At 40.7% G+C, this 25,323-nt stretch overlaps 1 protein-coding gene across 1 annotated transcript in view; it reads right to left on the bottom strand.

Moving 5' to 3' along the window:
* Positions 1–25,323, bottom strand: part of GRIK3 (glutamate ionotropic receptor kainate type subunit 3) — a 162,313-nt gene that overhangs the window by 71,009 nt on the left and 65,981 nt on the right. Inside the window, exon 2 of the mRNA XM_070764460.1 lies at positions 2,130–2,306. Coding sequence (XP_070620561.1) covers positions 2,130–2,306 — 177 coding nt within the window. The remainder of the gene's footprint in view (positions 1–2,129; positions 2,307–25,323) is intronic.

The raw sequence follows: 25,323 nt of genomic DNA, 5'->3' as shown, positions 1-25,323 counted from the left end.
GTATTGGGTCTGTTTTCTCCTCTTTCTTGAAGATGAGAACTATATCAGGCCTACTAAGACCAGAACTGGCATTAGTGTTGACAGGGGATTGGGACTGAGTAATTTCCCATAACTGAATAGAACAGTGTTTCTAAACCTGGGCCACTTTATGATATGTAATTTCAACTCCCAGAATTCTTTGCTTTGCTGAGAATTCTGGGGGTTGAAGTCCACACACATCTTAAAATAGCCCAAGTTGAGAAATACTGGAGAATTTCTGAGAAAAAAAGAGTAAAATCGTTCTAGACAAATTGCCAACTTTTTTAAAAAATGGGCTGGTTGATATTTGGAGACAGAAAAATGGCAACTCAGGAGAGTAGACCTACTTCCTAAAAGGACACAGATCCTTTTTAAGAATAGATATGATTTGCATTTCAAAGAACATGTTTACTAAGGTTTCTACTTCTGTAAATTGTGTTTATAAAAAGAAATCCAATTCCTTTAGATAGAGATTAAATGAAAGGCTGTTACACAAAGCAGAAGTGGAGGAATGTAAATTAAAATATTTTTTAAAGGTAATTTAGGCAAAAACACTGTTTTAAGAATGGTTTGGGATGCAAAAAAAGCTTTTATCAGGTTATTTTATTTATATAATAGTGAACTCAAAAAGAAGAGAGGAAATACAAACTACTTTGGATAAAAATATATAAATATTTTATCAATATTATTTTAATTTGCATAAAGAAAAGTACACAGAGAAAATACATGATCTAAAGAAACAAACTTTATCAAGGATTATAGACGAAGAAAGACAATGTATAAATGGACCTATAGAAGGGAAAATTCTGAAGCTGTAAAAGGCCAGGAAGTACAAGACTATTTACTATAAATGCTCTGAGGATGAACTTTTATAATTTTATAATCTCCACAAAACACGATGAATTCTATCTTATAAAGAGAAAAGATACCAGACAGTTAGCAAGAAGGTAATATAGCACTAATACCTAAAGAGGTATAAAACTCAACTTTTAACAAGAAACTATAGAATAATACTGCTACTGAATAACGACTATAAGACGTTCACTATGATTTCAGCTGAAAGATTGAAAATAATTTTGCAAGAATTATTTGCAAGGAGGTTCTGCCTCCCAAGGACAATTCCATCTGTCCGTCCATAACCCTGGGGGGGGGAATCACTGACCCACTCAGAGAGGGTCCGCAACTTGGGCGTCCTCCTCGATCCACAGCTCACATTAGAGAAACATCTTTCGGCTGTGGCGAGGGGGGCGTTTGCCCAGGTTCGCCTGGTGCACCAGTTGCGGCCCCATCTGGACCGGGAGTCACTGCTCACAGTCACTCATGCCCTCATCACCTCGAGGTTCAACTACTGTAACACTCTCTACATGGGGCTACCTCTGAAAAGTGTTCGGAAGCTTCAGATCGCACAGAATGCAGCTGCGAGAGCAATCATGGGCCTCACAAGGTATGCCCATGTTACACCAACACTCTGCAGTCTGCATTGGTTACCGATCAATTTCCGGTCACAATTCAAAGTGTTGGTCTTGACCTATAAAGCCCTTCATGGCATCGGACCAGAATATCTCCGGGACCGCCTTCTGCCGCACGAATCCCAGCGACCGGTTAGGTCCCACAGAGTTGGCCTTCTCCGGGTCCCGTCAACTAAACAATGTCGTTTGGCTGGACCCAGGAGAAGAGCCTTCCCTGTGACGGCCCCGACCCTCTGGAACCAGCTCCCCCCAGATATCAGGGTTGCCCCCACCCTCCTTGCCTTTCGCAAGCTCCTTAAAACCCACCTCCGTCATCAGGCATGGGGGAATTGAAATTTCCCTTCCCCCTAGGCTTATAGAATTTATACATGGTATGCTAGTATGTATGAGCGGTTCTTTAAATTGGGGTTTTTTAGATTGTCTTTTAATATTAGATTTGTTTACATTGTCTTTTTATATTGTTGTTAGCTGCCCCAAGTCTTCGGAGAGGGGCGGCATACAAATCTAATAAATAAATAAATTTGTGAGGATCAATGTGGGTTTTTACCTAAAAGACCATTAAAGACCAGTTCACTTACGTCAAACCCTTCATCGGACAAACCCCCCAGAAGCTGAGGAAGGAAACCAACCCTCCACACTCACCTTTCTTCGTGGCTTCAAAGCTATCGTGGAAATGTATCCTCTGGATATCATAGGTTAAGGTTGTGTTGGGTAATAAAGTCCTGTTCCTGTTGATGATGTTGGCTGAGAACCGGAAGGCTTGTTCCTCGGCGTTCATGATCTGGGCGTTTGGGCCATCGGCATATTCAAAGATTCCTCCTGCAAGACAAGGACAGACAGGGCGATATTGCAACTCCAGCCAGGCCCAAGCTACGATTGCAGTTCCAGAAGAAAAAAAAATGTGAAGAAGAAGATATGTGAACCCTTAGTGCAATAATAATAAAAAAGTTTAGTTTAGCTTAGTTTAGTTCAGTTCGGTTCGGTTTATTACTGCCCAGTGAATGACTATGGGCAGCTTCCAACATTAAAATACAGTGGTACCTCTGCTTATGAACTGAATTGGTTCGTTGACCAGGTTCTTAAGTAGAAAAGTTTGTAAGAAGAAGCCATTTTTCCCATAGGAATCAATGTAAAAGCAAATAATGCATGTGAGTGGGGAAACTACAGAGAAGGGGGAAGCCCTGTTTCCACCCAGGAGATTCCTAGAGAGGCCCCACAGAGGCTTCTCCCCACCTTTTCCGACCCTGTTTCCTCCCAGAAGATGATGACGATGATGATGATGATGATGATGATGATGATGATAATAATAATAATAATAATAATAATAATAATAATAATAATAAATAATACTGGAACTTGTTCCAGAACTAGCATCTAACAGTGGCAAAGAACTGGTGGGATCATAAGCCCGAAAAAGTGGTCGAAAATGAGCAAGCAAAACTACTGTGGGACTTCCGACTTCAGACTGACCGAATTCTGAAGCATAACACACCAGACATTGTGATCGTGGAGAAAAAGAAAGTATGGATCATCGACATCGCAATCCCAGGATACAGCAGAATTGAGGAGAAGCAGCTAGAGAAATTAGTGAGATACGAAGATCTAAAAATCGAGCTGCAACGACTCTGGCATAAGCCCATGAAAGTGATCCCAGTGGTACTTGGCACGCTGGGCGCAGGGCCAAAGGATCTCAGCGGACATTTGAAAACCATCGGAATTGACAACATCTCCATCTGTCAATTGCCAAAGGCAAACATAATTCGCCGCTACATAACGCAGTCCTAGGTGCTTGGGAAGTGCCCGACTGGGGATGAAATATGAAATCCAGCATGGTGATCTCGTTTGCTGTGTTGTACTGACATAATAATAATAATAATAATAATAATAATAATAATAATAATAACAACAACAACCAACAACAATGACAACAACAAATAATAATAATAATAATAATAATAATAATAATAATAATAACAATAATAATAACAACAATAATAATAATAATAATAGTCCCCGCAATCAGGAAGTTTCTCCTTAATTCCAGGTTGCCTCTCCCCTTTATTAGTTTCCATTCATTTGTCTTGCCTTCTGGTGCTTTGGAGAATAGGTTGACCCCCACCTCTCCAGACAGGTGTTTTAATCCATTATTTTCTAACAGACCAAACAACCTCTTGGCTGATATTCTGTTTCCTGTATGTTTCAATTGTTAGAAATTATTCTGACCTTTCTGTATTTACTAGCACATTTCTACTTTGTTTTTTTTTTAATTTTCAGTGCATAAACCTCCTTGATTCTGTGCCTAAATCACACAATAAGCTTTTGTCACTTCCAAGAGTCCTGGAGTGATTAACTTGTACTTCAAGTTCCCCTTTAACTAATTCCTCCTCGTGCTACATAATTCTCAGGTTCATCAGGCTGTCGCTGAATCTAGTCTTAGCTGTTCCCACTCTTCCCATCCAGTCTGTACTTCTTGCCATAGGCCAAAGTGGCTGAGTGATGGGACCAGAATCTCTCTCCTCTGTTAAATTTTATGATTTACTGAGCTAGATCTCTTTCTTGCTGTCTGTTGAAAAGGCCCTGTCTTCTGTTCTCATTTCCCCATCTCAGCGTAGCAGAAACGTGGATCACAGTTTAATTCAAGGGTTTTAATTTTTTAATAACAGTTTTTAAAGGTTTGAATTAGTTTGTGGTAGAAGTTGGGGATAGAAAAGAAACAAAAACATACTTTTAAAAATGTCTTTTCCCTCCCAGGCGCATTTAAAAAAAGGCACTTTCATGGGAGCTTGAGGTGCACAAACAAGAACAGTCTTATAATTATTGATCATCATTAATCAATGCCAAAGTTTTGTGTTTCAATGGTACCGCTCTCCTGTAACGTCCCTTGTGTCTGGTATAGTGGAAGTTGTCTGCTAGCTGTAACTTCTGAAAGCAGAAATTGCCCTGAATCCATTTTTCTTTTCTTTTTTTGCAAAAAGTTATTTTTATTTTTCCTCCATCACTCAATACATAAATCAATATACCTTCAAATATTACAATATTACAGTGAAATACAAAGTTACGCATTTTAATCAATCATTCATAAATTCTTTATGTATGACATTTTATTCTTGGTATATTTTATTTTTTAAAAAATCTAATTTTGTCTTCTGGGATCTCTACCAATTATTTTTTAATCCCCAGATTGACTGCAATTAGCTTAATTTACCAAGATAGTTATTCTTTCTCTTGATTTTTTAATTTTAAACCATATCACTTCGTCACCTTTCTTAATCTTTTTATTCACCATTCATTTTTATCATAACCAAATGCCCCATAAGTATCAATACTCATTTGTATAATTTTCTTAAGCTGTCGTAATGCTTCTCATATTAGTCTTCATTATTTTATCTATGTTATTCCAAGTGATTTAATTCGTCAAGTCTCAGCATAATGGGTTGTTCAAACACTGTACATCCAAACCAATTTTATATTTAAAATAATAAGCTATCAAAATATATATACAGTGATACCTTGTCTTACAAACTTAGTTGGTTCCGGGACGAGGTTCTTAAGGTGAAAAGTTTGTAAGACGAAACAATGTTTCCCATAGGAATAAATGGAAAAGTGATTAATGTATGCAAGCCCCAAATTCACCCCTTTTGCCAGCCGAAGCGCCCATTTTTGCGCTGCTGGGATTCCCCTGAGGTTCCCCTCCATGGGAAATCCCACCTCCGGACTTCTGTGTTTTTGCAATGCTGTGATTTTGCTGAGGCTCCCCTCGCTGGGAAACCCCATTTCCGGACTTCCGTTGCCAGCGAAGCACCCGTTTTTGCGCTGCTGGGATTCCCCTGCTGGGATTCCCCTGCAGCATCACAAAAACACGGAAGTCCAGAGGTGGTGTTTCCCATGGAGGGGAGCCTAAGGGGAATCCCAGCAGCGCAAAAACAGGTGCTTCGCTGGCAACGGAAGTCCGGAGGCGGGGCATCCCAGCAGCGGCGGTGGGTTTGTAAGGTGAAAATAGTTTGTAAAAAGAGGCAAAAAAATCTTAAACCCCGGGTTTGTATCTTGAAAAAGTTTGTATGATGAGGCATTTGTAAGACGAGGTATCACTGTAATACATATACTTTTTCCCCACCCCTACAGGGTGGTTCTGACCTGGTTATATGTTTCATGTTTCTATGTTCTAAACGAACCAGGTCTCCAAACGGCGCAAATATTGAAGCGAGGGGAAACTCCGTGGCGCCGTGGCATTGGTCACGTCTTCTGAATCCATTCTATCTTACTAGACAATCTGTAAGCTATTGGGTCAGAGATTGTTCCTTAATTAAACAGAGAAATAAAATGGCCAGCAATGGGCATTGGAGAACAACTTTTGATTTCCCGCTGGTTTCACCATTGACTATTGGAAGTGAGGATGGTATGATCACAGCTGACTGTGGCAGCATTGCAACAGCTGTGAAGCAGCAGCAATGTGGGAACAATGAAGCAACCCACAACTTCCCACATTTTATTCTTGTGCCAATCATTTATGATGGCATTCTGCAAGTGAAACCATTTAAGGGAAACCATTTAAGTTACTATACCTTGGTTCAATAATTGCGGCCCTGTGTCTTTCAATTTCGCACAATTAAAGGTTGCAAACAGATAGGAGAATTTTAGTAGTATATAGATAGTATAAAATCTTTTATTTGGTTCAGAAATATAATTGCTCTGGATGTTGAAGTTTCAAAAGAACACTTACATCTTAAAAATTCCAAATCTCCATCTAAGTATTTTCAATAGATATCGTAGAAGACATCGCTTTCATCTTTTCTGATAAACAGGCTTTACTAAAAAAGGCAAAAATATGTTCCCCTATACTTTTATATCTTTTCTTCTATTCTTTTCTTTACTTATATTACTACATATCTTTCTCTTCAATGTGTATTATGTATTGGACAAAATAAATAAAATAACAAAAGCCTTTGTGAACTGCAACCCACCTCATCAGATACACAGAAAGGCTCCCTGATCTAAATTGGGAGGCTGAGTAAAGGAGGAGAAGGCAGGTTGCTTATGCAAATACTGGTTACATGTGGGACATATTACAAGGTCCTCAACAATTAACAATTATAATGGGTTAATAACACATTATGCTTGTTGCAACCTTCTGAGATGGCTGCAAACCTTTTGAGGTATGTGAGTAACAGTCTCTCGCTCAATTTCTTTGTTACTCCTAATCAATGCTGACGCTGGCAATAGCCAAGACAGTTTTCTTAGCAGTGTTTTTTCAAAAGGTTTGACCTCCTTCCAAGGACTGAAAGGGAAGGACTAGCCCAAAGCCACACGGCTGACTTTGTGCCTAAGGTAGGACTAGAACTCGCAGTCTCTCAGTTGCTAGTCTGCAGCCTTAACCCCAACATCGAACTAAGTACTGATAAGCCCACAACAGATACAAGCTTAATATTAACCGCTCCAAACTTGACTGTAAAAAATACGACTTTGGTAATCGGGTTGTCGAAGCGTGGTACTCATTACCGGACTCTGTAGCATCATCCCCTAACCCCCAACACTTTAGAAACATAGAAGTCTGACGGCAGAAAAAGACCTCATGGTCCATCTAGTCTGCCCTTAAACTATTTCCTGTATTTTGTCTTAGGATGGATATAGGTTTATCCCAGGCATGTTTAAATTCAGTTACTGTGGATTTATCTACCACGTTTGCTGCAAGTTTGTTCCAAGGATCTACTACTCTTTCAGTAAAATAATATTTTCTCATGTTACTTTTGATCTTTCCCCCAACTAACTTCAGATTGTGTCCCCTTGTTCTTGTGTTCACTTTCCTATTAAAAACACTTCCCTCCTAAACCTTATTTAACCCTTTGGCATATTTAAATGTTTCGATCCTGTCCCCCCTTTTCCTTCTGTCCTCCAGACTATATAGATTGAGATCATTAAGTCTTTCCTTTACCTTTAGACTATCCACGGTTGACCTCACCAAGTTCCTAAGAGGTCAGTAAGGGGCGTACATAAGTGCACCAGAGTGCCTATGGTCCCCTGTCCTATTGTCTCTCCTATATCTCATATCTCTTCTCTTCTATCCCTATATCTTTTTCTGCTATTCTTTCATAGTTATATTTCACTCCTTTATTTTCTCCTCTATTCCCCCTTTAATATATTCTGCCTGATTATATCCTCTATAACCCTCATTGAGTATTCTTGTTTATTGGACAAAACAAACAAACAAACAAGTCTGCGGAGAGGGGCGGCATACAAGTCCAATAAATAATAATAAATAATAATAATAAATAAATAAATAAATAAAATTTCAAACTTGTGCTCATTAAATCTTTTGCACAAAGTCTTCCTGGTTGTCCTACACAGAGGTACCATGTTTATCCCACCAAGACTTTCATGGATGCTGCTGGCATGTCAATCACTGCTATACTTCTGGATCAGTATTTTTTTATAATCAAGGCCTAGATGCAATCCACTGACATCCCCTTCTCCCTGATTTATGGTAACTATAAACACAACACTTCACAATTATTAGCTGTGTGGGGCCACAGCAGGAATGTCCATGTTCCTATTTGTGAACCAAGAGGAATTTTGTTTCTGCTGTATCACTGATCCTAGTAATATCATGTCACAAAATTAACCTGAAATCCAATTTCAAAGGTGGTTAGGATTTTTTTAAAAAAAGCAATAAGTCATCCACTAGAGCCACTTTTGAAATTTTCCATTCAGAGGGTGTATCAATCTCTGCCAAATCTTCTCTTTGCTAAAATACATGGAGAGACTAAGAACTATGGAGTTCTGGATGCTCTCTGACCTTGGCTTTTTCCTTGCAAACATTTTCGCTTTTATTTTATATTCTAATGGCTTGCACTCTCAGTGACAGTGGTGATGATCTTCGTGGTTCCTTGATTGGGACCAAAAAGAAAACAAAGAGACCAAAACACCTCCTCATCAGCAATCAACACCCGGATGAGCAGAGATTAACATCAGGATTAACATTAAACCAACAATCAAGAAGCAAACAATACCCCAATCAAGGAACTGACAGAGAAGCTAACGCTGAACAACAGCCCAATCAAGGAACCATCAAAACCACGTCCACTTGTACAGGGGCAAGCCACTCGTAAAGGGGTCTCGAACTCATGGCTCACGAGCCGGATGCGTCACATGCTGGTTCCACCCCTGCCCAGTTTAGCAAAGGGGAAAAAAGTCTCCAATGACACGAGTTTGATACCCCAGCAATAGTATATAAAACGAGAGCAAAATCCCCACTCCCTACTCACTCTGATAATATTACTTAGTTGGGTAATGAAATGTTTGCAAGAAAACAACAACAATGTGCCGGCAGATATGGCTCCGCATGCCGCCTGTGGCACCCATGCCCTAGGTTTGCCATCACTGCCTTAGAGCATCACAGAATCCTATAAAAAAGTCCACCCATTCCTAAGCCAAGGGGTCAGCCACCCTAGAAATATGCTTCTGTCAATGAAGTTTCTGGAATCCAAGTAAACCTTATTCCCTTGCAGCTGGATACGTGATTCTTAAAGACTCTGTAGAAAGAAGGTTCCAGACAAGATTTCGAAGTAATACCATGGATTAAGATTGCCTTAGATCCCATGCCAAATCCTCAACGATGGCTTGTCCTTTTCAAGATCACAGTAATAGTTATATTTTTAACCCTAGTTCAGATTTAAAGAACCAAGTTACAGGTTTTCATAGCTCTTCTTGATACAATGACAAATATTTTAAAAACCTGCAATATTTCTCAAAGCCCTGAAATGTAATGCTATGGAATATATACTAAAATATGTTATTGGTTTTACACCTGAGTTAGGATTATCATTAATGATTTGCTTTTATTTATTATGGGTACTTCTATGCTGTTCAGTTGAGCAAGTCAAAATAGTATAAAATCATAGTAAATAACAGCACACACATCTGAGATAGCTAATTATCACCTCCTTAATCCCTAAATATCTGCATAACAGCTTTCTCTAACAGCTTTCTCAATATTAATAGTGAGGTTGCAATACTTGCATCTAATTATTTCACAGGAAGGATATTCCACGCACTACTCCCCAAATCCCTACTTACATACCCCAGGGAGAGTGATGACTCTTAACACATACTCTATGTTGGCCTACCTTGGCTAGCCAGAGTCTTCCAGAAACAAGCAGTTTGACAGATACTAAGTAGTGATGGGCGAACTGAACCCGCCCAATTCGGGTCCGTACCGAATTTTGCGGTGTTCGGTTTGCCAAACACGAACATGAAATTTTTCCAAACTTTGGGCAAAGTTCAGGGTCGTGTTCGGCGTTCGGAGCTTTGACGTCACCGGCAGGTTGCTAAGGATGCCAAGGTGATCACTTCCTTCCTGGATTCCATGGAATCCAGGAAGTGATCACCTTGGCATCCTTAGCAACCTGCCGGTGACTTCAAAGCTCCACCCCCGGAATCTCTTCATGGGAGAGATTCTCCGTTCGGGTTCGGGTTCGGGTTCGGTTCAGATTCGGCCAAATTTTGCATAAAATTCGGCCGAACTTGCTGAACCCAAACACCGTTGGGTTCGCCCATCACTAATACTAAGCCATGTAAGACTTCATAGTTATTACCACCACCTTAAATTGCACCCAGAAACAGAAAGACCACAATGATGCTCTTACAGAAGGAAGGTTATGTGGGAGTAATGCAACATTCTTGTTGGCATCTGGACTACCATATCTGCACCAAGTCTAGCTTCTCAGCAATCTCCAAAGACAGTCTTATTCAGAGGGGACTTATGATAGACCAACTGCAAGATGAAAAGGGTGTGAATAAGTATCCCAAGTGCCTCCTATCCCACGAAAGTCACACTTATAATCACACTCAACTCCGACAAAATTATACGAAAGCCTTTTTGGTTACAACCTCCACCTGCTGATTCAGTCCAGAAAGACCCCTAAATTATAAAACAGTTCCTTTGTGGCAAATTCAACTATGTTTAGAATTAAAACTGAAACAATTTTGGAATCAATTGGCTATTTATATTGTTTGGCTTGAGCTTCATCCTCATCTAAATCTTATAGAGTTCAGATCCTGATTTTTGAAGATTTTCACTCTATCTCACATTTGGTTGGGGATGGATATTCTGTATAACTGGGCATCATCGGTCTGCAGATCAAATTGTATAAATCATCAGATGATTGATTGATTGATTGATTGATTGATCTCTCTTCTTTCATACACACCAACTGGAATTGCCCCATCAGGAAGGAGCAGAACCACTACAAAATTTATTTATTATTTATTTATTTATTAGATTTGTATGCCGCCCCTCTCCGTAGACTCGGTACCAGCTACAGTGGAGAAATGTTTGGTGAAGATGAAGGAACCGAGATGGGCAAATTGACTTCGGTGATTTAAAATAAAAATAGATTTTTTACATGAAACAGGAAAAATGAAGCTATGATTCATGTTTTACTTTTACTTCCTCTTTTATTTATTTCTTCTTTTGTTTTTCTCATTTTGTATTAACTTTTCAATATTTTTAAACAGTCTTTAACACACAGAGAGAGGGAGGGGGGGAGAGAGGGAGAGTGAATAACCAAAAGAAAATGGAACTGAATCAATGTACCAGCCAGCCCAACAATAAAGCAATTGCTTTCTAAACAAAAACCCTCCAAAGAAATGATAGGGAAGGAAATTTAATGGCAAGAACATCAAGAGGATGAAAATTTTAAATACATTTTGTAGTGGTGGAGTTAGAAAATGCCATTAAGCTTATGAAATCTGGCAAAACGTCCGGCCTGAGTGACATTGAGTCTCCGCTAATCAAGCACCTTGGAATGACTCTTGAAATTCTGCTGTCAACTTCCAAAGACGGGCCGGCAACTCCACTCTGGAAGAGTCCTTCACTACCCCCTTGCTGGGACCAGCTTTAGCAGGTGTCAATCATGCACACCCACTGAGACGGGCATTCGGGATGCCCTTGTGCAGAATTCACCATGACCACCATCACCATGCTTATATTATTCAAAATATGATCTTCTCTTTCTTGGATGGTTTCCCACTCTATAACTCTGCTGTGGATCTTTGGGTCCTTTTTAACAATCACAACTGGCACACTCACAGTGCAGTGGTACCTCTACCTAAGAACGCCTCCACTTACAAACCTTTCTAGATAAGAACCGGGTGTTCAAGATTTTGTTGCCTCTTCTCAAGAACCATTTTTCACTTACAAACCCGAGCCTCCGAAACTGTAATCGGAAAAGGCAGGGAGAAGCCTCCGTGGGGCCTCTCTAGCAATCTCCTGGGAGGAAACAGGGCCGGAAAAGGTGTGGAGAAGCCTCTGTGGGGCCTCTCTAGGAATCTCCTGGGAGGAAACAGGGCCGGAAAAGGCAGTGAGAAGCCTCCGTGGGGCCTCTCTAGCAATCTCCTGGGAGGAAACAGGGCCGGAAAAGGTGTGGAGAAGCCTCTGTGGGGCCTCTCTAGGAATCTCCTGGGAGGAAACAGGGCCGGAAAAGGCAGTGAGAAGCCTCCGTGGGGCCTCTCTAGCAATCTCCTGGGAGGAAACAGGGCTGGAAAAGGTGTGGAGAAGCCTCTGTGGGGCCTCCCTAGGAATCTCCTGGGAGGAAACAGGGCCGGAAAAGACAGGGAGAAGCCTCAGTGGGGCCTCTCTAGCAATCTCCTGGGAGGAAACAGGGCCGGAAAAGACAGGGAGAAGCCTCTGTGGGGCCTCTCTAGGAATCTCCTGGGAGGAAACAGGGCCGGAAAAGATGGCGAGAAGCCTCAGTGGGGCCTCTCTAGGAATCTCCTGGGAGGAAACAGGGCCTCCACCCTCCCTGTGGTTTCCCCAATCGCACACATTATTTACTTTTACATCGATTCCTATGGGAAAAATTTCTTCTTCTTACAAACTTTTCTACTTAAAAACCTGGTCACGGAACAAATTAAGTTCGTAAGGAGAGAGACCACTGTATTGTTATTTTCTCTTCCTTGGATGGTTTCCCACTCTATAACTCTGCTGTGGATCCTTTTTAAAAATTGCAACTGGCACACTCACAGTACTTGTGTTTTTATTTACTACCTACACACCGGATTGCTGTGGCCCCGCCCAGTATGTCCTTCTTTCACCCAAAGTCATTCAAATGAAAGACACGGGATCTCAATCAGGAAGGCCACGTGTGGGCAAAACCTTGAACTTCACCCAGCTTAATCAATGCCAAATCAGAGGCACAGAGTCGTTGTGGCCTTTGGACAATGTACAATCCTGTTAACCATCGTGTTAACCGCATGAACAGATACAAATGATCGCTCGCCGAAGCATTGCGGACTTTGGCAGGCAGCTTATGGTGGACTCAGCAAAAGAGTTTCATATGCCCAGGAAATTTGCTGGCCCCCGTGTTCTTCTTTGTCAACTAATCCATGTCAGCACAAAAAGCTTTATCTGTGGTGATGCAGTATTATTATTATTATTATTATTATTATTATTATTATTATTATTATTATGTCAATACAACACAGCAAACGAGATCACTATGTTGGATTTCGTATTTCATCACCAGTCGGGCGCTATGTTTGCCGATCCCAGTCAAGCGGCCTTTTGCAATTGACAGATGGAGATCTTGTCAATTCCGATGGTTTTCAAATGTCCGCTGAGATCCTTTGGCCCTGCGCCCAATGTGCCAAGGACCACTGGGACCACTTTCACGGGCTTATGCCAGAGTTGTTGCAGCTCGATTTTTAGATCTTTGTATTTCACTAATTTCTCTAGCTGTTTCTCCTCAATTCTGCTGTCTCCTGGGATTGCGATGTCCATGATCCATACTTTCTTTTTCTCCACGATCACAATGTCTGGTGTGTTATGCTTCAGAATTCAGTCAGTCGGAAGTCCCACAGTACTTTTCCTTGCTCATTTTTGACCACTTTTTCGGGCTTATGATCCCACCAGTTCTTTGCTACTGGTAGATGGTAGTTCCGGAACAAGTTGTTGTTGTTGTTGTTGTTGTTGTTATTATTATTATTATTATTATTATTATTATTATTATTATTATTTATTAGATTTGTATGCCGCCCCTCTCCCGATGACTTGGAGCGGCTCACAACAGCAATAACAATACAATATAATACAAATCCAATATTAAAAACTAAATTAAAAAACCATTACTACTAAAAAGCAATCCATTCTACGCAACCACACCACTCTCAAATGCTAAAGTCAGAAGTCAGAAGGGTGGGGGAGAGAATTAATCCCCCCATGCTTGGCGGCATAAATGGGTCTTCAACATCTTGTGGAAGGCAAGGAGGGTGGGGGCAGTTCGAATCTCTGGGGGGAGTTCATTCCAGAGAGCCGGGGCCACCACAGAGAAGGCTCTACCCCTAGGTCCCACCAGACGACATTGTTTAGTTGACGGGACCCAGAGAAGGCCGACTCTGTGGGACCTAATCAGCCGCTGGGATTCGTGCGGCAGAAGGCGGTCCCAGAGGTATTCTTGTCCGATGCCATGAAGGGCTTTATAGGTCATTACCAACACTTTGAATTGTGACCGGAAACTGATGGGCAGTCAATGCAAGCCGATTAGTTGAAAGAAAGAAAGATGTTGAAAGAAAATACAGGGCGTCCTGCATAAGCCACGCCACAGTGTGGTAGTAAAACTTTTGGTAGCCCTTCACTGGAAGGGCTACTACGAGCCTCCCTGCCTCTCCTGGGCAGGAATCCCAGCCGGACTGACGGGAGGCCAAAACTGCCCTGTCTCAGCCGCTGCACCGTGGCTGTCCTTCTTCCTGGGGCATCTCCTGCCATCGGCCACCCACTAAGTAAAATGAAGAGCAGCCCAATCCTAAAACAAACCAAACTCTACCAACCAAAACTATCCTGACTTTTAAAAATTGACCGACCTTAAGGCAATTTCTAAAATTAATGTCTGAACAATTTTTAAAATGACATGAAACAAAACCAGGCAAACACAACAGGCAGGACAGCTTTTTCTCCTCTTCTTTTTCCTTGGGTTTTTGTTGTCTGGGATTCCTTCCCCCACCCCCTAAAATTCAGGACCTTGCAAGCTTTGAATCCAATAGGTAGGAAGCATCACCCCCCTCCCCCCCCTTGGGCTGTGTAGAGGGACTGAAAACGCCGCTCTCTCTCGCTGAGTAACAAGCAACTCAAAATAATTAATAGATGAATGAAAAACACAAATGCAGCCAGGAACAGATGGATCCGCCAATTCATTAGCAGAAAGCAGATCTTCTGTCTCAGTGTCAGGAGACCTTGTTGGCTTTTGTATTTTAACATTTGCAATTCTCTAGGCACTTAATTAGATTATATTGATTTGTATTTCTCAGTTACTTCCTCCAAATGAGCTCAAGGAGCAAAATATAAGATCGGCCTCCTTCTGTTCTCCAAACAATCTTCTACACTGGATGAGCAGGAGGGACTCAAGCCCAGGCTCCATTCAACAACGCAGCATTTTTCTAAAGTTATTCCCACCCTGGATGTGCAAGGGAAGCTGTCCTATTGCTCTCCTATATCTCCTCTACCTTTCTTCTATTCCTATATCTCTTCTTCTATTCTTTCATTGATACATTTTATTCCTATATCTTCCCTTCTATTCTTTCTTAGATATATTTTACTATGAGTATCTCCTCTATAACCTTCATCATGTATTTTACTATGTGTATATAGATATATATCCACTAAAACCCTCATTGTGTATTGGACAAAATCAATCAATCAATCAATCAATCAATCAATCAATCAATAAGTGCCCTAGAGTGCCTTCCGTCCCCTGTCCTATTGCTCTCCTATATCTCCTATTCCTTTCTTCTATTCCTATATCTCTTCTTCTATTCTGTCATTGATATGTTCTATTCCTATATCTTCTATTCTTTCTTAGATATATTTTACTATGAGTATCTCCTCTATAACAGTGCTTCCCAACCTTGGCAACTTGAAGATATCTGGACTTCAACTCCCAGAATTCCCCAGCCAGCATTCATCCCCAAACCCCCAACACTTTACCCTTAGATTATCCACGGTTGACCTATCCAGATTCCTAAGAGGTCAGTAAGGGGCGAGTACAAGTGCCCTAGAGTGCCTTCCGTCCCCTGTCCTATTGCTCTCCTATATCTCCTATTCCTTTCTTCTATTCCTATATCTCTTCTTCTATTCTTTCATTGATATGTTCTATTACTATATCTTCTCTTCTATTCTTTCTTAGATATATTTTACTATGAGTATCTCCTCTATAACCTTCATCGTGTATTTTACTATGTGTATATTGATATATACCCACTAAAACCCTCATTGTGTATTGGACAAAATAAATAAATAAAAATAAATAAAAAGCTCCTGTTGACTTCAGGGTGAACTTGTTCTATACAAGAACAAGACAGAGAGGAAGAGAGGAAGAGAGAGAGAGAGAAAGGGAAAGAAAGAGAGAGCGGACGGGGAGAGAGAAAGAGAGAATGGGGGAAACATGTCTGTTTTCTTTGGGGTATGAATGGAAGAGAAGCCTGTAACTAGCCCTGTCGGCTGATTCATAAATGAAGCGTAAATGGGCTTCAGGCTCTCAATTTTCATCCAATTCCATAACCTTAACTTTGCAGCTGTGCAATCCAGAGTTTCTGTGAGCTCTCCAGAATGGATGCCAGGGCCACATCTACTGTTCCAAAGTCGGTACAGATGCTCAGTTCTGCTCTAATCCTGCCATCTTCTCCCAGGATCTTCTTTCATCTTTTTGCCAAGAGTTTAGTCAAGCCTTCCAAAAGAGATATACAGTAGATAGGGCCTAATATAAAGCAATATACAGTATTGATCATAAGAAAAATGTTATACCCCATATTCAGGCAGTTAGTATTTATAAATATTTATGATATGTGATAGAGGGTCTGTTTCAAAGGCAGCTCGATGGGGATCGTTGTCGCCAGGCATGGGGAAATTGACATTTTAAAATAATAATAATAATAATAATAATAATAATAATAATTATTATTATTATTATTATTATTATTATCTCCGAGACCGCCTTCTGCCGCACAAATCCCAGCGACTGATTAGGTCCCACAGAGTCAGCCTTCTCCGGGTTCTGTCAACAAAACAATGTCGTTTGGCGGGACCCAGGGGAAGAGCCTTCTCTGTGGCAGCCCCAGCCCTCTAGAATCAGCTCCCCCTGGAGATTAGGACTGCCCCCACTCTCCTTACCTTCCACAAACTCTTGAAACCCCACCTATGTCGCCAGGCATGGGGAAATTGATTCCCCCAGCTGTTCTGCGTTATGTATGGTTTGCTGAGTTGTGTGATTGTTTTTAATAAGGGTTTATTAATATGTTCTGGTTTTTAATATTGGATTTGTAAATTGTCCTGTTGTTGGAAGCCGCTCTGAGTCCTTGGAGAAGGGCGGCATACAAATCTAATAATAAATAAATAAATACATTTCCCCTAATTTTCTTGGTTTATTTATGGTTTGATTGGGTTGTGTGATTATTTTATTGCAAGGGTTTTTAAATTGTGTTTTTAAATATTGGATTTGTACATTGTTTTTCATTGTTTTGAGCCACCCCGAGTCTTCAAAGAGAGGCGGCATACAAATTTAATAAATTATTGTTGTAGTTGTTGTTGTTGTTGTTGTTATTATTATTATTATTATTATTATTATTATTATTATTATTATTATCTCACCTAGTATTACTGTATTCCAGTTTCTTTTTCTGTAGTATGAAATTGCTCCTGCTTTTATCTCTGCAACTAACTTTTCTTTATTGATTGGAAACAAACTTAATACCATTAAGTTCCTTTAAAACCTTCCTTTTTTTTCACCTTCTGGAATAATCAGTGTGACAAGAGGGAGAGAGGGAGGGTGGGAGAGGAAACTTTTCTATTTTAAATCTTGGTAAATTTAGGGGACCCTGGTAAAACATCCATTTATTACTATGTCTCTCCTCTCTAAAAGTTCTGCTATCAGATCTGAGAGTCTTAGTTTGATGTTCTGCCTAGTATGGTGACCTACTGCACATCTGTATAATAATATCTCCGTTTCCCTGCTTTTGTCTTCTTATCTAGCTATCGTGGGCTCAACTTCCATGCTATAATGTTGATTCCTGGTTTCAGTAGTTGTGCACTCCATTCAGATGTAATGCAACACTCCCTCTGCCTTTGAATGCTATATATTTCTTTATTCAGCATATTTGTATGCGGCTGCAATCAAAAGTGACTCAATGGCTCACACAAGAAAATGCCGTGCAAAACCGACCCCACTGAAAAGCCGCCGAGGAGTCTTTCATCCCCTGAATAATGTTCCAGGTGGCTCAGCTCTCCTGTCTGATGGTCAGTGGGCTGTAAGAAACAGGCTTCTGCTGGGAATGTAATGGAAGCCTTAGAAACTGAAATGACTTTATTACAGTCTTTGACCATCATTACTAGTAAGCAGGGGTGAAATCCTCTGAAGTCGGCTACTGGCTCACTTTGTATGTACCCATGCACGCCGCAAGCATCACTGTGCCGCGCTGAAAAAGGAGCATTTTAATAAAAATAACAACAGACTTGGAAGGGACCTTGGAGGTCTTCTAGTCCAACCCCCTGCTTGGGCAGGTGACCCTACACTACTTCAGACAAATGTTATCCAACATCTTCTTAAAGGCTTCCAGTGTTGGAGCATTCACAACTTCTGGAGGCAAGCAGTTCCACTGGTTAATTGTTCTAACTGTCAGGAATTTTCTCCTAAGTTCTGAGTTGCTTCTCTCCTTGTTTAGTTTCCACCCATTGCTTCTTGTTCTACGCTCAGGTGCTTTGGAGAATAGGTTGACTCCTTCTTCATCATAACTGGGTTATGGCATCCAGTCCTCATAAAGTAACAAAATAGCTGGGGGAGGGGAGGATTATCTTTCCAAAGGCTGCATCATCTTATGGGAGCTGAAGGTCCAGTCTGCTATGGGGGGGGGGGGTTGAGCTCCCCTAAGTGCCAAGAAAAAGCCTGTTTGGGATAATGCGCCATCCTGTTTCAACTCCTACCCTCAAAACTGCACACCAAGACAACTAGACACAAGGACTGTTTTTTCCCAAATGCCATCATTCTGTTAAACAAATAATTCCCTCAACACTGTCAAACTATTTACTAAGTCTGCACTACTATTACTACTAGTTTTTTTCTCATCATTCCTATCATCCTTTTCCTCCCACTTAGGACTGTATGACTGTAACTTGTTGATTGTATCCTTAAGATTTTTTATTAATATTGATTGTTTCTTCATTGCTTATTTGACCTCTCTGACAATCATTAAGTGTTTTACCTCCTGATTCTTGACAAATGTCTCTTTTCCTTTTATGTCCACTGAGAGCATCTGCACCAAAGACAAATTCCTTGTGTGTCCAATCACACTTGGTCAATAAAGAATTCTATTCTATCTATTCTATTCTATTCTAAACAACCAAGGCACCAATTACCTATAACCATCCAGATGCCTTCGCAGAATGCTGAGGTTTATCAAGGGACATTTTCTTCTCAAATGCTGACCATTATTTGACAGGAAGAGAATATAAATGGATCAGAACAACAGTGCAACAAATCCTGGAGTGATTCAACCAAAAACCTACACAAGCTTTTCCCTAACCCAATGTTCTCTCTGGGTCACTCTCCAATACCAACCCAAAAAGAGAATCCAGACACACCGGTAAAAGGCAAAGGCAGTTTATAAAATTCAAGAAAAACACAGGTAACAGAAAATGTCCTTACAAACAGGAAAACGCTGTATCTTCAGATATATCCACGAAGGCAAAAGTCCATGCAGCAATACAGGATTCTTGGTGCCAAGACGAAGCTGTAGATAGCAGATCTACACCTCCCACAGGTCTTCCAAACTGCTGGGCCACAAGCCAGGAACAGAGACACTGAGAAACAAGACAGGATAACACCACTCCAAACTGATAACACTCCACATGGCTTCAAGGGCTTGCCTGCCTTTTAAACCCTGCTAAGGAGGACCACACCCAAGCCCAGCTGTTCCTAATTCAGTGCTGATAATACTTCTTTAATTGCTCCTTTCTTTGATTTGACCATCTCTGTCGCATGTCAATGACGGCTTGAGCTTCATCACCTAATGACTCCAAGCTACTGGCTGGGGAGAGCTCCCCCCCCCCCCCGGGCTCTCATGCTGTTCTCCTTCATCCCATTCCTGACTTTCCTCTCCCCCGTCCGACTGTTCAGCCCCCTCCTCTTTGCTGCCATCCTCCTCCGGGCATGGAGCCAGCAGAGACACAGCCGGTCCCTGAGCAGCCTCAGGCTGAACCACAACACCCAACAACATTCTTGGGCATGAAGTACTTGACTCAAAGTCTTGGACAGCTTCTACGTTCCTCCAGTTTGTTGTGGAACAGCTGCATTCAGCCAGCCATTCACACCTCTGTGCAAGTTCTTTGCAAGTCATTAAAGAGCCTAATCACCAACTTAGAGCTGTTGATTAATGCATAATCTTAATCATGATTACACAGTGTAATTGATGTTAATTTGGAGAGCCAGTTAATTATGAAAATAATTGTTACAGCTTTTCTGTTTTAATAAAAAGGAGTGGATGTGCCTGCCACAAGCCATAAATTAAACAAGTTCTAGGTCTAGGCTACTGCTTCTCAACTGGGGCTGCTTTAAGATGTGTGGATTGCAAATCCCAGAGCAGATTGGGGGATTCTGGGAATTGTAGTCCATACCTGTTAAAATGGCTCAGGTTGGAAAACACTGGGCTGAGGCGATACTACTTTTCTGGAAAACTGAATAGGGGGATTGGCATAGAAAATACTTTATTTGCACTGAAAAATTTCCCTTTCCAATGGGACATTTTGTTTTTGTAATCATCCATCCATCCTTTATATATTTGCTAAGAAAAAATTCCTGAAAGTCTTCAATTACACTTGGAAATTGCCAAACATTCTTAATGTTGCATCAATAATGGGCAAACTATGGATTTCCCCAAAAATATGTTGGAATTGACCTTGGAATGCCCCATTCCAAACCCCTGCTCAAGCCGGAAACCCTATCCCATGTCAGGGAAATGGATGACCCATCAATACCCTGGAAAACGTCCAAAGATATTTCACCAGAAGAGCCCTTCACTCCTCCACTTGAAACAGAATTCCCTACGAGACTAGACTTACAATCCTGGGCCTAGAAAGCTTAGAACTACGACACCTAAAACACGATTTAAGTATTGCCCACAAGATCATAGGCTGCAACGTCCTACCGGTCAATGACTACTTCAGCTTCAACCGCAACAACACAAGAGCATGCAATAGATTCAAGCTTAATACTAACCGCTCCAAACTTGACTGTAAAAAATATGACTTTAGTAATCGGGTTGTTGAAGCGTGGAACTCATTACCGGACTCAATAGTGTCAACCCCTCACCCCCCAACATTTCTCCCTTAGACTCTCCACGATTGACCTCTCCAGGTTTCTAAGAGGCCAGTATGGGGCGTACATAAGTGCACTAGTGTGCCTTTCATCCCCTGTCCAATTGTCTTTCCTTTATCTCATATCTCATATATATTTTCTTCCTTTCATATATCTTCTCCTCTATTTTTACATATTATCTTTATATATATTACTTCATGTCTATTCTCTTCCATATGTATTGTGTATTGGACAAATGAATAAATAAAATAAATAAAATCTCCTCTTTAAAACGTCCAGTGTCACAGCAGCAGAACTGCTTAAGGCAAATCATGGCCCTGATTACTGGCAATTGTTCTGCCAGGAAATTTATCCTTAGTTAAAAGTGCTACCCTAGTATTTTCCCTTATCCCTCTTTAACTTCCTCTTCTTCTGTTTTTTTTTTATTTCAACACTTCAACACAGAGATCAGTGTGTGAAGAATTAATGTAATAGTATGTAATAGTAGAGACTATTACTATTCTTCCTAATTGCCTGAAATTTCTGGACTTCCAGTCCTCATCAACATTTCCTTATCAAAGTAGAGTGAGGGACCATAAAATTGTAGAGTGAGTCAAGTGGAGTGAATCAAAATTGAGTCCTTGGCCTCCTGCTTTCCAATTCATTTATTAGTGAGCAGTATGAAGAGTTCAATGAAACATTGATAAAAATTTTCAGAGGGCCCAAGACTGGGTTGGGCTATTACCTGGGTGGATGTGAGTCTTCAACATTTTGTGAAAAGCGAGGAGGGTAGGAGCAGTTTGAATCTCCGGGGAACGTTGATTCCAGAGGGCCGGGGCCACCACAGAGAAGGCTCTTCCCCTGGCTCCCACCAGACGGCATTGTTTTGTCGACGGGACCCGGAGAAGGCTAACTCTGTGGGACCTAATCGGTCACTGGGATTTGTGCGGCAGAAGGCAGTCTCAGAGGTACTCTGGTCCGATGCCATGTAGGGCTTTATAGGTCATATACTGTGAATACTGTGCCTTGGACTCTCATTTAGCTTTGGATGCTATTGGGAACCCCGGCAAAGGGTCTGCAATCTTTTGTCTTCTTCCTCCAAGGGGTTTTTATAACTTGAAGGAAAAGCTGCATGATCAAAACATGTAAAGAACTGAACTGGGAGAATGGTGGGGGCTGTTCAAGAAGTATTGATGTAAACTCTCCTTATATTTTAAATCAACAGGTAAAGGACTTTGCAATCTTTGCTGGGATTCAAAAGCAGGCTAATTATTCCCTGGGGCACCTCAATCAGGAAATAAAAGAAAAAAGCTAATTAGAATCAGCTTCCTTTCGAGTAGAGATGTGTTTAACTCGCTGGGAACTTTTACATTCCTAAGCTGTCTTCTTCTCTTGGGTGTTTTCCTTTGAAGCAGTGAAAAGCCGGTCCCCCCTCCTAAAAGGTCTCACACCATCCTGCACATATGCACAAATCCCTGAGGCACCATCATTCATCTGAAAGAAGCCATAAGCTTGGCACTCAGAGGCGGCAGCAGATGGCCATTAATGTTGACCATCAACAGTACTTGAACGTCTGAAAAAATATTTCTACCTGCCACATTGTGAGCAGATGAGCAAAGAGACATTCAAGAAACATAGAAACATAGACGTCTGATGGCAGAAAAAGACCTCCTGGTCCATCTAGTCTGCCCTTATACTATTCCCTGTATTTTATCTTACAATGGATCTATGTTTATCCCAGGCATGTTTACATTCAGTTCCTGTGGATTCTTCCTTCCTTCCTTCCTTTCCCTTCCTTCTTTCCTTCCTTCCTTCTCTTCCTTCCTTCTCTTCCTTTCCTTCTTCCTTTCCTTCCTCCCCCCCTTCCTCATTCATAGAAACATAGAAGACTGATGGCAGAAAAAGACCTCCTGGTCCATCTATTTCCTATATTTTATCTTACAATGGATATATGTTTATCCCAAGCATGTTTAAATTCAGTTACTGTGGAATTACCAACCACGCCTGCTGGAAGTTCGTTCCAAGGATCTACTACTCTTTCAGTAAAATAATATTTTCTCACGTTGCTTTTGATCTTTCCCCCAACTAACTTCAGATTGTGTCCCCTTGTTCTTGGGTTCACTTTCCTATTAAAAACACTTCCCTCCTGAACCTTATTTAACCCTTTAACATATTTAAATGTTTGGATCATGTCCCCCCTTTCCCTTCTGTCCTCCAGACTATACAGATTGAGTTCATGAAGTCTTTCCTGATCAGTTTTATGCTTAACACCTTCCTCCATTTTTGTAGCCCGTCTTTGGACCCGTTCAATTTTGTCAATATCTTTTTGTAGGTGAGGTCTCCAGAACTGAACACAGTATTCCAAATGCGGTCTCACCAGCGCTCTCTCTCTCTCTCTCTCTCTCTCTCTCTCTCTCTCTCTCTCTCTCTATATATATATATATATATATATATATATATATATATATATATATATATATTCTAAGCGTTTTTGCTTCCCAGAAGCAAAATGCTGTTATTGGATTGGGGGTGGAAGTGGGGGGGAGAGACAGGGATGGGGTTTTTTTGGAGAAGGAGCAGGAAGTGCAACGAGATGGTTGGGATAGCAGGGCTCTGCGAAATCCTGGCCAAGTTCCTCGTTGGGGGCCCCTAAGGGGCTAAAGTCACCCTGGAGGGGTGGTGAACAAAGGAGGGATCCCTTGCTGATTTCAGGAGATTGGTGGTTCTTCTGTTTGAACGGAGACACCCAACCAACCAACAAAGAAGAGAGGTGTGGCCATTATGGTCGAACTGAAGCTGGGGCAACCAAAGAAAGAAACAAGAAAGAAATGGATTTGTGAACAGTGGATTGGAAATGAGTGAGACGATTTTCAACTTCTTTATTAGAGAACAATCCTAAATAAAAGAATTTTTGAAACACTCCAAAGCACTAGAAAACAGTGAATTAACACAAGGAGATGAATTATAGATCTTAAAGAGAAATGAAATTTTAATCGAAGAATATGAAGTTTTAAAAGATAGAAAGCCTGAACTGGAATTTGTGGTACTGTGAAAAGTGACTTTAATCAGTTGGAAATATTGTCTTGACTGCCGGAGGAAATTGCATAAAGAAAATTGATTTTTTTTGAACTTTGACAATCAGCTATGATAGCTTCTGCATTGTTTCAATATTGGGACTAAGAACTGGGATGCCACCTACTGACAAAAGATGATATTATATTATTATATGGTTGGAAAAGACCTTGGAAAAAAATCAGGACGGATAAAGAAGAAAGGAAAGTCAGGATTGATAAGAAGAAAGGAAACAAAGTGAAAGGCAAACAACATCTGGAAGGCCATATTTTTGTTTTGCTTCGCTATCTACTTGTTTTTTGGCAGCTTGGGACTAATTGTGCGTCTTTTGAAATTTTTCAAAGTAGTGTGGATTACAACAATAAATAATAGGAATTGTCCTTGAAATGGAACACCTGCCTCTGTGAACTATTGAGACATGGGGAAATTTGGTGGGCCATTCTACTATGTGATAGAACATCCTACAAGGTGAAAGAAGAAAAATTAAACAAGACCTACAAATTTGAATAACTTGGAGGGAGCAAAACAAAACCCATTCAGAGGACTATAAACATTGTGGATTCTGGGGAACAGATTGAGTACATTTTTCTAATACAGTGTTCCCTCGATTTCCGCGGGGTATGCGTTCCGAGACCACCCGCGAAAGTTGAATTTCCGCGAAGTAGAGATGCGGAAGTAAATACACCATTTTTAGCTATGGACAGTATCACAAGCCTTTCCTTAACACTTTAAACCCCTAAACTGCCATTTCCCATTCCCTTAACCATTTACTCACCATTATTACTGGTACTCACCATTGAATAAGACACTTAGTGATCCTGATATTTATAAACATAATTATTTATTAACAATATTTTTTTTTTGTTACTTATTTGCAAAAATTATTAGTTTGGCGATGACGTATGACGTCATCGGGCAGGAAAAACCAGTATAGAAAAAAACCCGCAAAGTATTTTTTAATTAATATTTTTTTTAAAACCGTGGTATAGACTATTCACGAAGTTCGAACCCGCGAATCGAGGGAACACTGTATATCCCAGCATTGTATGTAGGGCTCACTTAATGCCCACAGTTGGACTGGCAACTCTGTTACTAAGCAACACATCATGAGACTGGACATCAGATTGACCAGGGAACACTGTATATTGGCTTTTTTGTGTTTTTGGACACTTTGGACATTGGGATTTCAATGGATTACTGAGTAAATTTTAGCAAATTAAAATAAAGTAAAATGTTAGAACAAGGGAAAATAAATGCACTCAAAACAAAATACCATTAATGCTTTGAAGTATTTAGGAAGTGATGACAAGGAACCACAGGGAGATGATGAAAATAATGCACGATACAGATGTGAGACTAAGAAATTCCCAGCAATGAAGAATGAAAAAAAAAATCCAGAAAATGGAGGAGAAACCAAAAGGAGTAGAGGAAAGAAT

The sequence above is a fragment of the Erythrolamprus reginae genome, chromosome 11 (genome assembly GCF_031021105.1).
Source record: "Erythrolamprus reginae isolate rEryReg1 chromosome 11, rEryReg1.hap1, whole genome shotgun sequence".
Classification (NCBI taxonomy): domain Eukaryota; kingdom Metazoa; phylum Chordata; class Lepidosauria; order Squamata; family Dipsadidae; genus Erythrolamprus; species Erythrolamprus reginae.
This window is presented reverse-complemented; position numbering and strand designations above follow the sequence as displayed.